The 15,700-nt window shown below is 37.0% G+C and overlaps 1 protein-coding gene across 2 annotated transcripts in view; it reads left to right on the forward strand.

Annotated features, from left to right (window-relative positions):
- The window catches only part of ZFC3H1 (zinc finger C3H1-type containing), a 38,827-nt gene that overhangs the window by 1,785 nt on the left and 21,342 nt on the right, over positions 1–15,700 (forward strand). For both annotated transcript variants that reach the window (XM_084500616.1, XM_084500617.1), the window contains exons 2-14: positions 3,205–3,621; positions 6,035–6,099; positions 6,361–6,559; positions 7,219–7,445; positions 7,920–8,043; positions 8,783–8,880; positions 9,793–9,996; positions 10,682–10,846; positions 12,588–12,725; positions 13,160–13,278; positions 13,630–13,776; positions 14,834–15,008; positions 15,180–15,311. In XM_084500616.1, coding sequence (XP_084356742.1) covers positions 3,205–3,621; positions 6,035–6,099; positions 6,361–6,559; positions 7,219–7,445; positions 7,920–8,043; positions 8,783–8,880; positions 9,793–9,996; positions 10,682–10,846; positions 12,588–12,725; positions 13,160–13,278; positions 13,630–13,776; positions 14,834–15,008; positions 15,180–15,311 — 2,210 coding nt within the window. The remainder of the gene's footprint in view (positions 1–3,204; positions 3,622–6,034; positions 6,100–6,360; positions 6,560–7,218; positions 7,446–7,919; positions 8,044–8,782; positions 8,881–9,792; positions 9,997–10,681; positions 10,847–12,587; positions 12,726–13,159; positions 13,279–13,629; positions 13,777–14,833; positions 15,009–15,179; positions 15,312–15,700) is intronic.

Consider the following 15,700-nt stretch of genomic DNA (forward strand, 5'->3'; position numbering starts at 1 on the left):
ATCTCATCTCGTTAGAGCATTACCACTGAAGTCTTCATAACTCTTCATTTGAGGATAGTTTCTTGAGAGGCAATGCGTGAAGATGTGATTTGCCCATGGTAACATAGTAAGATGGTTCTAGTGCTGAAAATGGATGTTAGATATCTCTTGATTTGCAGTGTTGCTCTAAGCACCAGAAAATGATTACTTCTTGTAGAATGAGTAATTTGCAGGGCCAATCTATTGATCATCCTAAGCAGACTTGCAATGCTTGTTAATACTGATACAGTCTCCGTGTCTGCTTTTAATTAAAAGACCAGTCAGAAAATAATTCCATTTTCAAACCAAAAGCAGCAAAGGGGAGAATCTTTTATCTGCAATACTTGAGATACGCTCTTCTGCTTAAATGTTATAGGCAATTTAATAATGCTATTGCTCCTGTATGAGCCACATATAGTTATCTGTGGGTCATATAATTAAGGAAGACCCATGATTTACTCTCTAAAATGCATTTTTTTCTGTATTTTTCATATTCTTGCCATCTAAAAGATTTGGTATTAGGGTATCCAATAGTTCATTGGCATGTGAAGTGGTGCAGGGAAGCTTGTGATCTGGAGTGGTATTTGGAATTCCCCAGGGAAATTGAGAAGTTCAAAGGTGTGCTAACAGAGAAATTTTTTTATTTTATTTTTTTTTTCCTTTATCCATGGAACTAGTACTTTGTGTGCTATGTAGAAGTATAAATAGGGGTAAATCAGTGACATGGTGGGGCACTTACAGAAGTCTTTTTACTCTTCTTTGGATATTATCTTTTAATAGGTTTATCTTTTTTAATTTCCTAGCAACTTTAATATATTATTGGATGGGCATTCAGCAGAAACTCATATGTAGAGATTTGTGGACTTCTGAGTATGAAACATGGGACCAAAATATGATTTTTTTTCCTGGTGAATTCTGAACCCTTCAGAGGTTTCTTTTTTTTACATTTTTCTTCAGTTCTAACCCCAGTATCATCAATTGGTCTCGTTTTTGGTTGTAGAATGAAGGCTCTCAAGTGTTGACTGAAGAATAAGTGTTGTTTTAGTGCATTCCTGCCTGCCTCTCATAGCATTCCACCTACTCTTGCATTCTATGTGTAGAGTTATGTATTTAAAAAACAACAACCAACCAACCAAAACTCTATCTATGAAACACTGTCGTGGTTTAACCTGGTAGGCAGCTAAGTACCACACAGCAGCTCACTTGTTCCTGCTCAGTGGGGTGGAGGAGAGAATTGAAGAGGGTAAAAAATGTGAAAATTTATGAGTTGAGATAAAGACAGTTGAATAAACTAAGAAAGAAATGGGAGGCGAGGAGGGGAATTGATGCAAACAACAACTCCTCACCACCAGCCAACTGATGCTTACACAGTCCCTGCACAGTGGCAACTCCCCCGTGCCAGGAAATTCCCCCAGGTTTGATCATTCAGCACAATGCCACAGGTATGGGACATCCTTTGGCCAGTGTGGGCCAGCTGCCCTGGCTGTGTCCCCTCCCAGCTCCTGGTGCACCCCCTGCCTCCCCGCGGGCAGGGCAGTGTAAGAAGCTGGCAAGTCCTTGGCTCTGTGCAAGCACTGCCCTGCAACAGCTAGAACATCAATCAGTGTGTTATCACCAGATTTTCACCCTGACTCCTAAACACAGCACCATACCAGCTGCTATGAAGTAAATTAACTCTGTGGCAGCCAAAACAACGAGAAATGCCAGATCTCTGATTAATACCTTTTTCGGAAGTTCTGGCACAAGCTCAAAAAAATACCTCAAAATTTGGTCTTTACCCAATTCGAGATGACTCCGGAAACTATTTATAGATAACTTTTAGATGTTAAATAGCTTAATAAGTCTATTGTAAAAATTAGCAAGTTTTCTTGGGACTCAGAATCACTAATCTTTTTTTAGAAGCAGATTTGCAAATATGCTTACTATGTGATTTGTGGTTATACTGCTCCCAGTTCTTTATGTTATGGATGTATTTTCAATATATTTATGGAACTTCAAATTAAAATAGTGTTTGCTTTCTGGATTGTATGTAGTTTAGATGGATTACTTTCTGCTTTTTTGTGCTGAAGCTGAAGAGATCATTGTAATAACAGGAAATGTTTTGCAATACGGGAGTTGTTTTTGTAGGATAGATACCAAGATTCCTTAGGCTTGTAGTGAAACATCCAAGTTGGTGATGAATGTTGTGAGTGAGAAACAAAGTTATCGTCCTCAGTGCTCAATATTTTTGCATTCGGGGGATGCCTATTTTAGCTTCTAGTTTTACTCCATATATTGGTTTGAGACATGATGTTGATGAAAAAGCATTTTCCATAACTTTGTGAGTCAGTTGTTATCACGGAGGGTTGATACTGGAAGTTGAATGAGTCAAACCTGACTCAGTGTCCTAAGTATTTTTTCCTGGGGGTAATTATTTTATTGGGTTGTTTTTTTAATTGTAAGAGAGCTTTTCAAGGTAAAAGAAAGTGAACCTCTGATGGTGGGAATTTCACCATAGTTGTCTAAGAAATGTTTCCATTGTCTGCTTCAGACAACGTGTCAAGAAAGTTTGTATCCCTTGGGCACACATAGAGAACTTCTTTCTGAGTAATTAGTAATTCCAAACCTTCTACCATTTTGGATGTTTTGATTGCAAGTCTTGGCCGCTGTTTTTTCTTCCTCACAGCTGTTGATTGTTCGGTGCCTTAATGTGTTTGTTGAGCTACAATTACTGCAGCCTTTAATTGCTCTGTGGCTAGGTCAGAGCATTTTAGGAAAGGATAAAATGAGTGAGAATGAATTGAACCTATCTTTGTCAGTGTCGGCTGTGGGGTCAGCGAGAGAGTTAGGACCTCTGGAAGCTTGACTTGTTCCATGGAATGCCAGAAATGTTCCGTATCGCAGCAATTGTTCCCGGGAGGGTACCGTGACCTAGAGAGAGAGATTTCTCAGCACTTTGATGAAATTCCTGGAATAAATAGAAAATCTTAAATTTTTGGTTTGAGAAAACATTTAATAATGGATGCATCTCTTATGTGCTGCTCTTATTTTATGGGTGATATTTTTCAAGCTGGCATTACAGTAAAATTAAAATTTATCAGAATTGATTGTGACAAAAAGAATTTGTAGTCTAGTCCTTAGTGGTCGTATCTGTGCTATTTAAGGTCATGTATGTTCTTGTCTTAATTTTCTTAACCAGTAATTCAGCCAAAGCTTTTGGGAGGTCCCCATCTAGAAAGCAGAACTACTCTTCTAAAAGTGAGAGCTCTGTGGAAGAAAGCTTTGAGGATTTGCTCTTGAAGTATAAGCAGATCCAGTTAGAGCTTGAATACATTAATAAAGATGAAAGACTGGCTCTGAGCAACAGGGAAGAAAATGAACATGATGATGATAAAGCGGTGGACACTGAGGACCAAATAACTGTAGAAACTGACAGTATTACAACAGATGCTATAAAAGAAGTTTCTCCTGAGGAGAAAAATCCGGTTATAGCCTTTCAGGCATTTGAACTGAAACCTCTCAGACAAAAACTGCCTACTCCAGCTGAGAGGAGCAGATTAAAAAAAGTCAAAGAAGGAACAAAGCAGGTATCACAAAAATCTGAAGGCACAGAATCTGCCCAAGGTAAGTAATTGTAAAGTTGTTTTAGCTTGTAAAGTTCTTTTTGGTTGCCATTGTTTCTCATATATATTAAGTGTTTGGGAATATTGTATTAAAATATTAGTTTTATTTAAAATGTTATTTGTAAGTTAAAGACTATTTCCTTCCAGTTTTATGTAATTAGTTGAAGTTGCTTGGAAGCATTTTTTTTAAACAGGTTCTGCTGAGTTCTGTCCTTCAGCTTATTTTTAAGTCTAGCAAAATAAGGCAATTATTTAACTTAAACTTACTATTCTGAGGCTTCATCTAGTTCTAATAAATGATTGCTGTGTAGAGGATGCACTAATGCGTATCACTTGTCATCTGATGTTAGCTAATTTGTCAGTGTATGTAAACTATCAATTTGAGTGGGAAGAGATTAATTAAACAGATGGAGTAAGAAGAGACAAATTAGTAAATGGATGGAGTAAGGATCCATGTGAGTAGTAAGAATACGAAGAAAGGTAGGACTAAAACACAGTCATTCATACGTATCTTCAGTATGAAAATTTAGAAGAGAGCCTGTTTAAAAAGACAAAATAAAACACACAACTGATAATTCCTAGATAAACCACCTCATTCTAGATACCTTTCCCCTTGTGTCTTTCCTATTAATAAAATAAAAAATCTTGCTGTTCTTTGAGAGAATGTAGTTTTCAATGGGAGACATCAGGAAAAAGTGAGACTCTGGCCACAGAAGAAAAAAAAAGTAGCTTGCAGGAGGATAACAGCAAGGCAGGAATAAAAAGGAAAGCAGTCTCAGAAAAATCCAACTTCAAAGTTTAGAAGCACCGAGGATGAAAATACAGACCATATGGTAGGGAAAATAGATTCTGTAATGTGTATTAAGAGCGTCTGGATTTTTGTGCACCAGTTAAGTGTATGACAAAGGTGGTCTGAAAGCAGACAGATCTGTAAGACAGAGGCCTTTCTGGCAATGTAATGCAGGTTTCCTAAGTAGGAAAAACCTGGTGCAGATTCATAGCTATCAAGTGATTGTATGCTACTTAATTACACATTTCTTAAGATATTAGCAGCATTCATTTTTCCTATGACATTTATTTTAATTGTGTCCTGGATGTTTTTCCAGGCCTGTTCAAGTTGAAGAACTTTTATATTAAAACTGAGGGAAGTTTGTGTCTTTTTCTGGAATTAATTTTTTGTGATTTAACTCCACTGGTAGTGGCTTTACATTGTTCCCTGCTTTCCTTCCCTTGCTGCCCATTAGTCTCTTCAGCCTGTTGTCCTCTTCTAATCTGAAAGGGCGTTTTAGTTTGCATACCATGTCCTTATCTGCATCTTGTCCCTTCCGTCCTGTGGACTGAATGGTTAAGATCTTTGCCTAACTTTTTTGAATTGTTTTGGAATGGAGATGGGCATTAGCTATTATTTTTCCTCTTCCTGTGTGTTGGAAACATCCATACATGTACAAGCAGGAAGACATTCATTTGTTAAATACCATTTTTGTTTAGGTTTGAGGATTTGGTATATTTTAAACAATGTTTCTCTGAATGTTATGGAAATAAAACATGGGGAAGAGTAAAAGCTTCACTGAGTGCAATTTACTTTCTCCTGATGTGACTTGGAAGGAATCTCTTCGAAGAAAGGCTAGTATAGGAAAAGATTGTCAAGCTTCTCTCTAAAAGTTTTTCTTCCTGTGATGCAGATAAATATATATGTTTATATCTTATTTACATTATATTATACATTACAATATTAAAATGAACTAATTATGCTCAGTTCTACTAATCATAAACAAGTTATGAGATAACATGTGTATAATATATATGCATATAAAATATATTAATAAAGAAATGCATGTTTTTTGAACAGTCTAATTTGTCAGCATACTAATGTTCACCAGGAAAGCATTACTATTTGCTGTTTGTTTCCATGGCACAGCTTTTTCTTTCTTTGGTGTGAAATGGAGCAAATGTCTTCTTATTGCAGCTTTGAGCCTTTATTCTGCAAAAGACTGACCTGTTACTCAAAATAGCTGCCAGGGGAATCCGAGATGCTCGGGACACCAACTGATATGAGATGGTAGCATAAAATGGATGGCAAGAAGCTTTCTTTTCTCCTGGTTTCCTAATCTGTTTTGCTCTGCTTCTTGGCAAAATTTATGTCAGCTGTAAGAGAGAAGGATTGTTAAAAAAAAAAAATGGCAAGTCTTGCCTTAGGCTTATGCAATCTGATGTAGATTTCAACAGACCTGTCAAGTTTATATTAGTGTGTTTTAATGTGCTCATATACATACAACTGCTGTTCTGTTTTACGCAGTGTACCAATGATATTGATGAAATATCTTTGCATGGATTCAAATCTGTACGTCATTTTAATATAGCTTTGTTTCATGAGAAACAGCTTGCTTAAAACCACAGTATTTTTCTTTTGGAAGGTTCAGAAGACAAAGAACAAACATCAGCGCGAAAAGTTAGTGGTTCAGATGTGGCATCTGAAAAGGTAAGGAAGTATTCCTTTGTGAATGAGGCATAATTGCGTTATGATGGTCTCATACCTTTTTCCAAACTACTCAAACATTTCAACTGTAGAAGTAGTTCATTCTTCAAGAACAGCACTTTACCAACAGAGCAGTATTTTTAAGCTTTTTCGTGGTAAAAATTTTGGACAGACTTTAACGGACTTTTAAAACAATGTCACTTATTAAATGACTCTTCTTCACTTTGTCTCATCATTTCCTTTTTTTTTTTTTTTCTCCTGAAGAAGCTGCTTGATGAAGAGGAAGAGATGTCTGAATTGCAGCTTAGGCTTCTTGCACTTCAGTCTGCTAGTAAAAAATGGCAGCAAAAAGAACAACAAGTGATGAAGGAAAGCAAGGAAAAACTAACAAAAACGAAAACCGTAACACAAAAAGTCAAAGCCAGTACAAAAACACATTCAACAAAAAAAACGAGTGCTACAGGTAATAAGTTTAATGTTACTGAAATGGCTACCAATGGCAGGTACTCTGAAGTAGAAATACATAGTTACATTGTGTGAAAAAATATTTGTTGGTAGTTGAGAAGCTGGACATGAGCCAGCAATGTGCACCTGGAGCCCAGAAAGCCAACCATAGCCTGGGCTTCATCAAAAGTAGTGTGGCCAGCAGGGTGAGGGAAGGGATTCTCCCCCTATGCTCTGTTCTCCTGAGACCCTACCTGGAGCCCTGCGTTCAGCTCTGGGGCCCCCAGCACAGGAATGATATGGAAGTATTATAGCAAGTCCAGAGGAAGGTCATGAGGATGACTGTAGGACCTCTTCTATGAGTTGGGGTTGTTTATCTTGGAGAAGGGAGACCTTACAGCGGCCTTCCAGTGCCTAAAGGGGGTCCTCCAGGAAAGCTGTGGAAGGACTTTTTGTCAGGGAGCGTAGTTATAGGACAAAGGGAAATGGCTTTAAACTAAAAGAGGTTAGAGGGTAGTCCTTTCCAACCCAAAGCATTCTATGATCCTATGAAATAGTGGGTGATGAGCTGTTAATCATTCTAGAACCCTCTTCACCTACTCAAAGCTCCTCAAGAATCTAGGGTTTGGGGGACTATTTAGTTAAGGTGGAGTTAATTGCATATCTTTCTGTTTAAAGCCAAGCAAACTTTAAGGAAACAACAGACAAAGACATCAAAGAAGATACAGCAGCAAAAGGAACTAGACAGGCGTCAGAAAGAAGAAGACCAGAGGAAACAAGAAGAGGAAGAGGAGAGACGAAAGAGAGAAGAAGAAATCAGAAAAATTAGGGACCTCTCAAATCAAGAAGAGCAGTACAATCGCTTTATGAAGCTAGTTGGAGGAAAGAGGAGATCAAGAAGCAGGGTAATGAATTTGTAGTATGGTATTCAGGTGTTATGTTTGGGATTTGTAAGTTTTCTTGTCTTTGTTCCCCCTCCTGATTTCACCCTCACCTTCCTTTCCTTAACACCTTAAAAAAAACCAAACAAACAAACAAAAAACCAACAAACCTCAGGGTGTTTTACTTATTTTAATCCCTTTCTAGACAGATGTTCCCTTTCACTTGTGTAAGATTGGTTTTTATTTCCTCCTGCTCCCCTCACCAAAGAATTGAAGAGCTCCAGTTTCTAAACTGGCTGTTTAAAGTCACTGCCTGCAATGGATTTGATTAGAAGTTGATTTTCAGTTGGTTTTTTTTTTTTTTTTTTTTTGAATAAGCTGAGTAAATTGTATTTATGAAATAATTAGAAGACATAAGTGCCTGTCTCTAAAATTTGTTTTGCTCTAGAAGAATGACATAAGATCAGTTAAATAAAATACCCTTTTTGGTGTGTTTAGTCTTCAGATACAGACTTGAGATGGTCTTTGGATAAACCGTCTGTGGATAGTGCAGGAGGCATATATCAGTATGATAATTATGATGAAGTTGCTATGGATACAGATAGCGAAACTAACTCTCCAGGTAAGACTAATTTTCAGCTTTCTTGTATATTAAATAGTTTAAAACAAAAAAAAGTTAAAAAGTAGGAAATGAGCTGCTATTTTAGAAGGAAAATCGTTCTCTTGAGGTGCAATGTGCACTAACTTTTTAATGTAGGCTGGTTTTGTCTTGTTTTAACACTGGCTTTTTTTTCCTTTTCACCTCTGCTGTAGGGATATCTTGAAAGTCTTCAAGGTTGTACTGTACTTGCTGCAGCACTAAAATCTATGGTTTGCATTCAAAAGCAGTTGTGTAGAAAGTGAGGGCCCTTGGGTGTTGACTGGATAGGCAGCAGCTTTGTAGAAAAGGGCATGGGGGTCCCTATAGATGTTAAATGGAGCTTGAGTCAGCTGTGTGCCTTTGTGTGGTAAAGGTGAGCTGCAGCCTGGGTTGTAGCACTGTAGCACTGCTGCGGTAGTCAGGGGTTATGCTACTGTGATACATGGCTTAAGAAGATATTCTTGCAAATTAGATGAGATATGTGGGCTAAATCATCCTGAATCATTACCTTAGTAGTACTCTTTGGGAGTACTTCTATTTCATCTGTAAAATAGAAACTGTACAGTTAACTATTTTTTGTGTGTGAAATAAATGCACTGTGCTGTGTTTTCAACTGACTTGAAAAGTGATAATTTAAGAAAGCCCTCCTTCTGCTGTGCTAAGTCAGCTGAAGTATAAATTTGAGTTATTGTTCAGTATTTCTTACAATTGTTTTTATTAGCTTCCTCTCCAGCACAGCCTCCTTTCTTTGAGTGTCCAATGGCGTATTTTCCACCTCCAGTACCACCAATTTCCCTGCCACTTCCGCCTCCAATTCCAGTAAGTAATCTTGGAAGGAATGTATTTGAAAATGTTAGTAGTTCTCATTTTGTGTCTTATTTCTAATGCTGCAGTGTGGGTTAAATTTAGTTTGTATTTGAAAAAAATCTGAGCCAAGTGGTGACTTCCTTTGGTTATCTGGAAGTCTTGCAGGTTTTTTTTTTTTTTTTTTTTTTTTTTTTTTTTAAAACTTTTTCAGCTACATTTTGCCTAATCGGGTTTCTGTTCAATGGAAGTTCTCCTTATTGAACTCATTTTTTCTCTTATTTGTTTAGTAGCATTAAAATCTTCCTTTACATCAAGCAAAAAAGAGCTTGTTACCTAGCAGGGCTGGGGGGAAGCTCTAGCTCATCCCAGTCCTTTCGAACTTTGTGCCTTTTGACTACATGCTGTCTTTGAGTCACAGAGTTCCCATGAAAATAGTTTTTCCTCATCAGTTTTCTTCAATGAGCTGTTCTTACTCTACTTAGGAAGGCAACAGAAACTTGCTCTTCTGTGTCATGATGAAGTTTTGAATGAAGGAAGCCTGTAACTTTGTTGGTTAAGACAAATTTGTAAAAACCTTTTAAGGACTGTTTCTGAAGTGTTTCTGAAGCAGTGTGATATAATCCATTAGCCCTCACCTATCAAGTCAGCCATATATCTTTGGCTAGACTATACTTTTGAATTTTCATTTATAGTTTGTATGTCTGCACTACTTTCACCATCCAAATGTAACCTTGTTATTTTCATCTTTTTTTTGGGTTGTTACAAGCGTTCAGCACCAGCCTTTGACAGTAGTTTAAATCTGCTGCAGATCGAGTTAGTTTTAAACAATTAAATAATTTAGATATAGCATAATCTTTACTAAATAATTCTAAGGAAATAGTAAACTTCAAAAGTTTTAACCCCTTGTTTTTCTTTTTATCTCAGCCTGTGCCATCTTTGAACCAACTTTATATGGAGGGTATTTCCTGTGTTTCTCTTGATCCACCTCCACCTCTACCACCTCTTCCACCTGAGGAGCCTGAGCAGCCACCAAAACCTCCATTTGCAGATGAGGAAGAAGAAGAGGAGATGCTCTTACGAGAAGAGCTACTCAAGTCTCTAGCTAACAAACGAGCTTTCAGATCCGAGGTACTTCACTGGTTTTTGAATGTACATGTAAACCTCTAGGTGGCATTCTTGACCAAAACTTAAATGTGACCTCCTAAATAAGTTTGCCTTTCTGATAACTTAAAAACCAACCACCAACAACAAAAAACCCCACAATGAAATACCCATCTTCTTCTGTCCCCAAAAAGAAACCAGAACAAATCCCACCCCAGGATATCCTTTGAATTGTAACTTGCAGCTTGTCTTCTGTGAAAGAATTATGAAACATCAAGGTACCAAAACCTTGAAAATACAGAGTGAAGTGGGGTTTTTATTTTCAGTAAAACTTTTATTGCTTAACTGTCTCAGAGTGGTTGGTAGACAGCTGCAGGTTCTAATGCTTAAGGGTGTTTGGTGTGTTTTTTTTTTGTGTGTGTGTGGAAGAAAGTTTCTGGTTTTGAAGGTTTGGATTGTTTTTGATGTCATTAAAAGGTCACCAGTCTTTCACAGTTGACTTGTGAACCATGGATAACTTAAATACTCTGGCATGCCTTTCTGGCAGTATTGCAAGATTTGCCTAATATTTTTGGATAGTCTGTTCCATACATGTCTCAGAACTTGAAATTATGATTTAGGCAATACCACATTTATGCTTACGTTTCCATGTCTTTTAAAGTAGCTGTGTATAACAAGTGTTTTTATGACTATTTTTGTTTTATTTTGTTAGGAAACTTCCAGTAACAGTGGTCCACCTTCCCCTCCTGTTCCAGATAATTTGCAGTCTGTGCCAAGAAGCAATCTGTCTGCTGTCAGTATTAATACTGTCTCTCAGCCACGGGTACAAAATACAAAGTTAGTTAGAGTACCAAGGCCTCCGCGAGCAGTGATCACAGTAAGGAAATACTTGTTTTTTCTCTTACTAAGACCACAAGTTGAAGTTGTACTCAGTTTGCGTGAACAACAAATAGATGTGATCTTTTTCTACTGATACAACACAGAATGGTGGAGTGATAATTTGTATGCTTTTCTAGAAAGAATTTGACACTGAATTAAGAATGTAACAGTTTAAGAAGACATCAAAACACACCCACACTCATCTGATCAAAAATTTTACGATTTTCTTTTTCCTATACAAATGGCATTCCTTTCTATTAAACTAAACTAAAGCTTTGAACTTACTAATGAAGTCCACCTGCAATGCATGCTTAGTCCACAGAACTGGGCTATTGTTAGTTCACGTTAAAATGCTTGAAATACAGTGATCATCAGGACCTTGTTGGTATAATTCTTTTTCCTGCTGCTGGCCAAACAGTACCTCCTTTTTATACTGGCATCTGGAGCATCAGTCCTGTTCCTTACTTAACTTTCTAAACTAGTTGGAGAAAAGCTGATTTTGACCCTCCGCACTGTCTTTTGCCTAGAAGGAAAAATGAGGGAATTTAGGGACAGTTTATGCTTCCTCACTGTGCCAAAACCAGTTTCATGGCTTTCATCTGTGAATACTGAGAGCCACTAATAGGGAACAGTTATATCAGGCATTAGAAGATGTGGAGAAGGGTTGGATGCCCAGTTAGATCAAACAAGATTTCACTGGCTGTAGTACCACGGAATACTGGGTTTGGGAGGACCAGAGTTTTGTTCTGTTTTCCTGCACCAATGAAAACTAGAAGTCTGCCTGTATACTGTGTGATGGTAGTGCAAAAACTGCAACTGTAGTACATTCAGAAGAAGTAGATGTGATCCTTGTTTTCTTTCTGGACAATACTCAGAATATCAGAAAGAAAGAAACGTAGTAATTGAGTGTGTTCCACTTCAAAAAGTGTAGTTGTTTTTTTGCCATGTCTAGAAAATTTGGTGGTGTCTTGTCCTGAGGTAAAGGTTAGGTCTGGACAATTAAATACAGATGAAAGTTTAAAAAAGTTTAAACTGGGAGATGGGAAGAGAAGTTCTGGAAATGTGAACTGAAACTGCGTCTTTCCTGTGATGCAGTTGCAGAGCATCTGAGGCTTATCTAAACTGCTTTATTCCTGCATCATTCTCTGCTGGAATTGGCAATCCTCTGATTTTCGGTGAACTGTTTCAGTTAGTAATGTTGGTAAAGCGTGATTAATCTTGTAGCCTGTGTTCTTTCTGTGCAGTTGGCGTTCTGTCAGTTTAACTGCCTGAGCCGCTAGCTCACTGGAAGTTCAGTTAGACCTAACTGTGGGCAAAGAGGCATCGAAAGTGTGTGGAGGTCTTGTACGCCTACCACATTTCTAATGCAGACTTGATTGTTATTTTCCAGTTTACTTGCCAAAATTGCCTGCAAATGGTAGGTGATAATTTTCCTTAAAAGCAAAATAATTTACTGATTATAGGAGTGAAAGGTTTGAGATAAATGTGTTGACCGTGGAGCCAGAAATATGCTACAGATACATGGGAGTGGTTTGAGAATGTTGTTCCATTCATGTTACAGTATCAGGGATGGGTGCTAGTGGAGATGCACGAATTCTTAGTTTTTACATACAGTGTGGAAATGGTGTATCATGTTGTGCCATGCTAACAAAGGATTTTAGCATCTATTTTCTCTTCTAGTAAATAAATAATCGGTCATATCTTAACTTTTTCTTGATATAAAAACTTTTTTTTTACAGCTTCCAAAACACAAGTCTGTTGTGGTTACATTAAATGATTCAGATGATAGTGAGTCCGATGGAGAGCCATCTAATTCAACTAACAGTGTGTTTGGAGGACTAGAATCCATGATAAAAGAAGCAAGAAGAAATGTTGAGGTAAGCTATCAGTATTTAATAGCAAATATCAGTATTTAATAGCAAAATAATTACAGAATATACCTATGTATACAGAATTTAAGCTTCTGAGTTGGGTCAAGAAATATTTGGATTACAGTAGAAAAGGTCAAGAGTGTACTCCAGATTGCTCTCATTTACATTGTAACTTCTGTTGCACAAGCTGATTGAAATCTTTTTGTTAAGACTTCATCTTGCAGATACAATGTATAATACACAGATACAGTATAATATATTTTGATGTCACTTGTTTCAGTTCAAATTCAATACGTAATGGCAGAAAAAAACACTGGCATGAAAGAACTTATAACCATGAACAGTTTTAAGTTTGTGCTGAAAAACTGCTTAAAGATAGCAGTTAATAGCTGTATTTTAAACTTGTGTGAATAGTACTGACTTGGACTTCTTTGTAAAAGGCTTCAAAAATCAAAGCCCCTCCAAAATCGGAAAAAGAAAATGATCCAATGAGAACTCCAGAGGCTCTACCAGAAGACAAGAAGATAGAGTACAGACTCTTAAAAGAAGAGATTGCCAGGTACAACTGAGTTTAATTATTGCTGAAGTAAAATGTATTCCTTGTATTTCTTTATTAATGTATATTTGTAGTTGGAATTAAAATACGAACACCTTCGGTTTGAAGACCTTCTTTGTTTGAAGATCTTGCCATTACGTACAGTTTTCCCACCATCAGTTTTTAGACAACTTTAGGAGTCTGAGGAAAGTCCTTAGATTTGAACTGACTTGCAGTAAATGATTGCAGTTGTGGAAACTTCTTTTTCTTTTAACTTGAAGTCTTGCATTGCTACTGTTTTTCTTGAAGATTTTAAAGCAATTGGGAATAAATGCTGAAGCTAATGAACATCTTTACTTTTAACATCTGTTTTAGCCGTGAGAAGCAGCGTTTAATTAAATCTGATCCACTAAGGAACAATTCATCCCCTGCAAACTCTGATGGTGAAGTTGATGGAATTGGGAGAATAGCAGTAGTGACAAAACAAGTTACAGAAGCAGAAGCGAAGCTGAAGAAAAATAAGTAAGTCCTGGCTTGTCCAAGTGTCCTAGCTTGTTTGGTTAGAAGGGTGAAAGTTTTTACATACATGTATATGTATCTTCAGTGTGTAGCTGAAGTACAGCAAACCTCTATGGCTTTTTTTGCTGTCGTTAGCAATTCAGCCTTGAATTCTGTTGCTGTACAAAAGGGCCTGCATTGTAGGGCCAGCATGCTGCTTGGTAACTTGTAAGTAGGATTCTTAACACTGACTGTTTTCAGTTGCATTTACACTCAGTGACTTCATCCATGCTACCTAATAACTCAAATGTGAAAACAGTGGTTTTCACTCCCCAGTACATTTTGAGGGTAGCATATTTTTGAAAAGATCTCTCTGATACAGATGAATTAGTGTTTTCTGCAGAATAGGCATGTTGTTTGAAGCTTGTCACTTACATCTTTTAGCATGCCTCTTCCATGTTTCTCACCCTTACAAGTAACTGGCAAAGATCATAAGTGCTTTGCATACTTCTTTTCAACTTCTCACTGTGTTGATTTGTGTGGGCTTGTGAAGAAACTGGTGTGTTCTCTGTATAGCATGTTGCCCTCTCCTCCCCATCATTTATTCACTTCTATCCATCCAAGTCTTTATCTTCCTTTAATGCATAACTTCATCTTTAATTACTGTGCCTTTGTGTTTTCATACCCACCTCAGGAGATTACAAGATTTTCAGGGCATAAGCATGTACCCTATGAAAGAATGAGCTTGTTACTTAACAGAAAGCAATAACATGTGTTTTTTGCATGGCTTAATGTGAAAAACTATTAAAATAGCCCACTTGCTTACCTTCTTCTGTCCTTATAACTAAGATATTTTCATATGCTTTGAACTGCTGAACTTGAATACTGAAATCTTTTGTATATAATACTGATGCCTATTGTGTTATAGATGTTGAGACTGTTTGGAGAAACTTAGCTCTTTGTCACTCATCAACAAACATAATTCTAAGTTCTTAAATTACCAAGGTTTCAGGGGAGAAATGGTATCTCCAAGAGACCTATCTCTGGAAAAAAAAATGTAACATGACTTTTCTACTTTTAGACTTCTGTTGATGAAGGATGAATCTGTCTTGAAACATTTGTTGCAACAAGAGGCCAAGAAGAGAGAGAATGTTCGAATTGCTGAAAACAAAATTAACAAATTGGCTGAACAGCTACAAGCAACGGAGAAGATCTTGAATGCTAATAAGATGTTTCTCAAGAAGCTTCAGGAACAAGTAAATTCTGAAATGTTTCTATTTACTGTAGCTAGAAATCTTGGAATGTGAAGTTTGATTTTCGGAGGCAGTAGGCTTGCTTTGGAGAATTAATGCATTCCCATGAGTTTTCTTATTATGTGATCCTATTTGAAAACTTGCATCTTAGTATTATATTTTTCTCTTTTTCAGATTCATAAAGTTCAACAACGAGTAACAGTAAAAAAAGCTCTGGCATTGAAATATGGGGAAGAACTTGCTCGAGCAAAAGCAGTAGCAAGTAAGGAAATCGGGAAACGAAAACTGGAGCAAGATCACCTTGGAGTAAGTCTGCTGCATGCTGTTAAACAATGTTGCACTTGAAAAGTAGTAGCAATTTTGATTAGGAAACTTTGTTCAGATGGGATATCAGAAAAAAACAGGAAAACATTTCAAAGAACATTGGGAGTCTTCATAATTTGTCTCCTCCATTTTTGAGTCTTCGACAGGAAAAGCATTAAGCATTTTTAAAAAAATAAATTGTTCATAGTCTACATGTATTTGCTGAAGGAATGTTGTTAATATATAGATAATGTTGTTTATCTGTGAAGAAAGACAAGTCCTGTTTCTAGATATCACTGATCTTATTAAAACTATCTAGGAAAAGCACCAAAGTGGGGATCTGATTTTGTTACTTTGAAAAACAAACAAAACAAAGAGGCTTATTTTTGTAT

The sequence above is a fragment of the Aythya ferina genome, assembly GCF_964211825.1.
Source record: "Aythya ferina genome assembly, chromosome: 1".
NCBI classification, from domain to species: domain Eukaryota; kingdom Metazoa; phylum Chordata; class Aves; order Anseriformes; family Anatidae; genus Aythya; species Aythya ferina.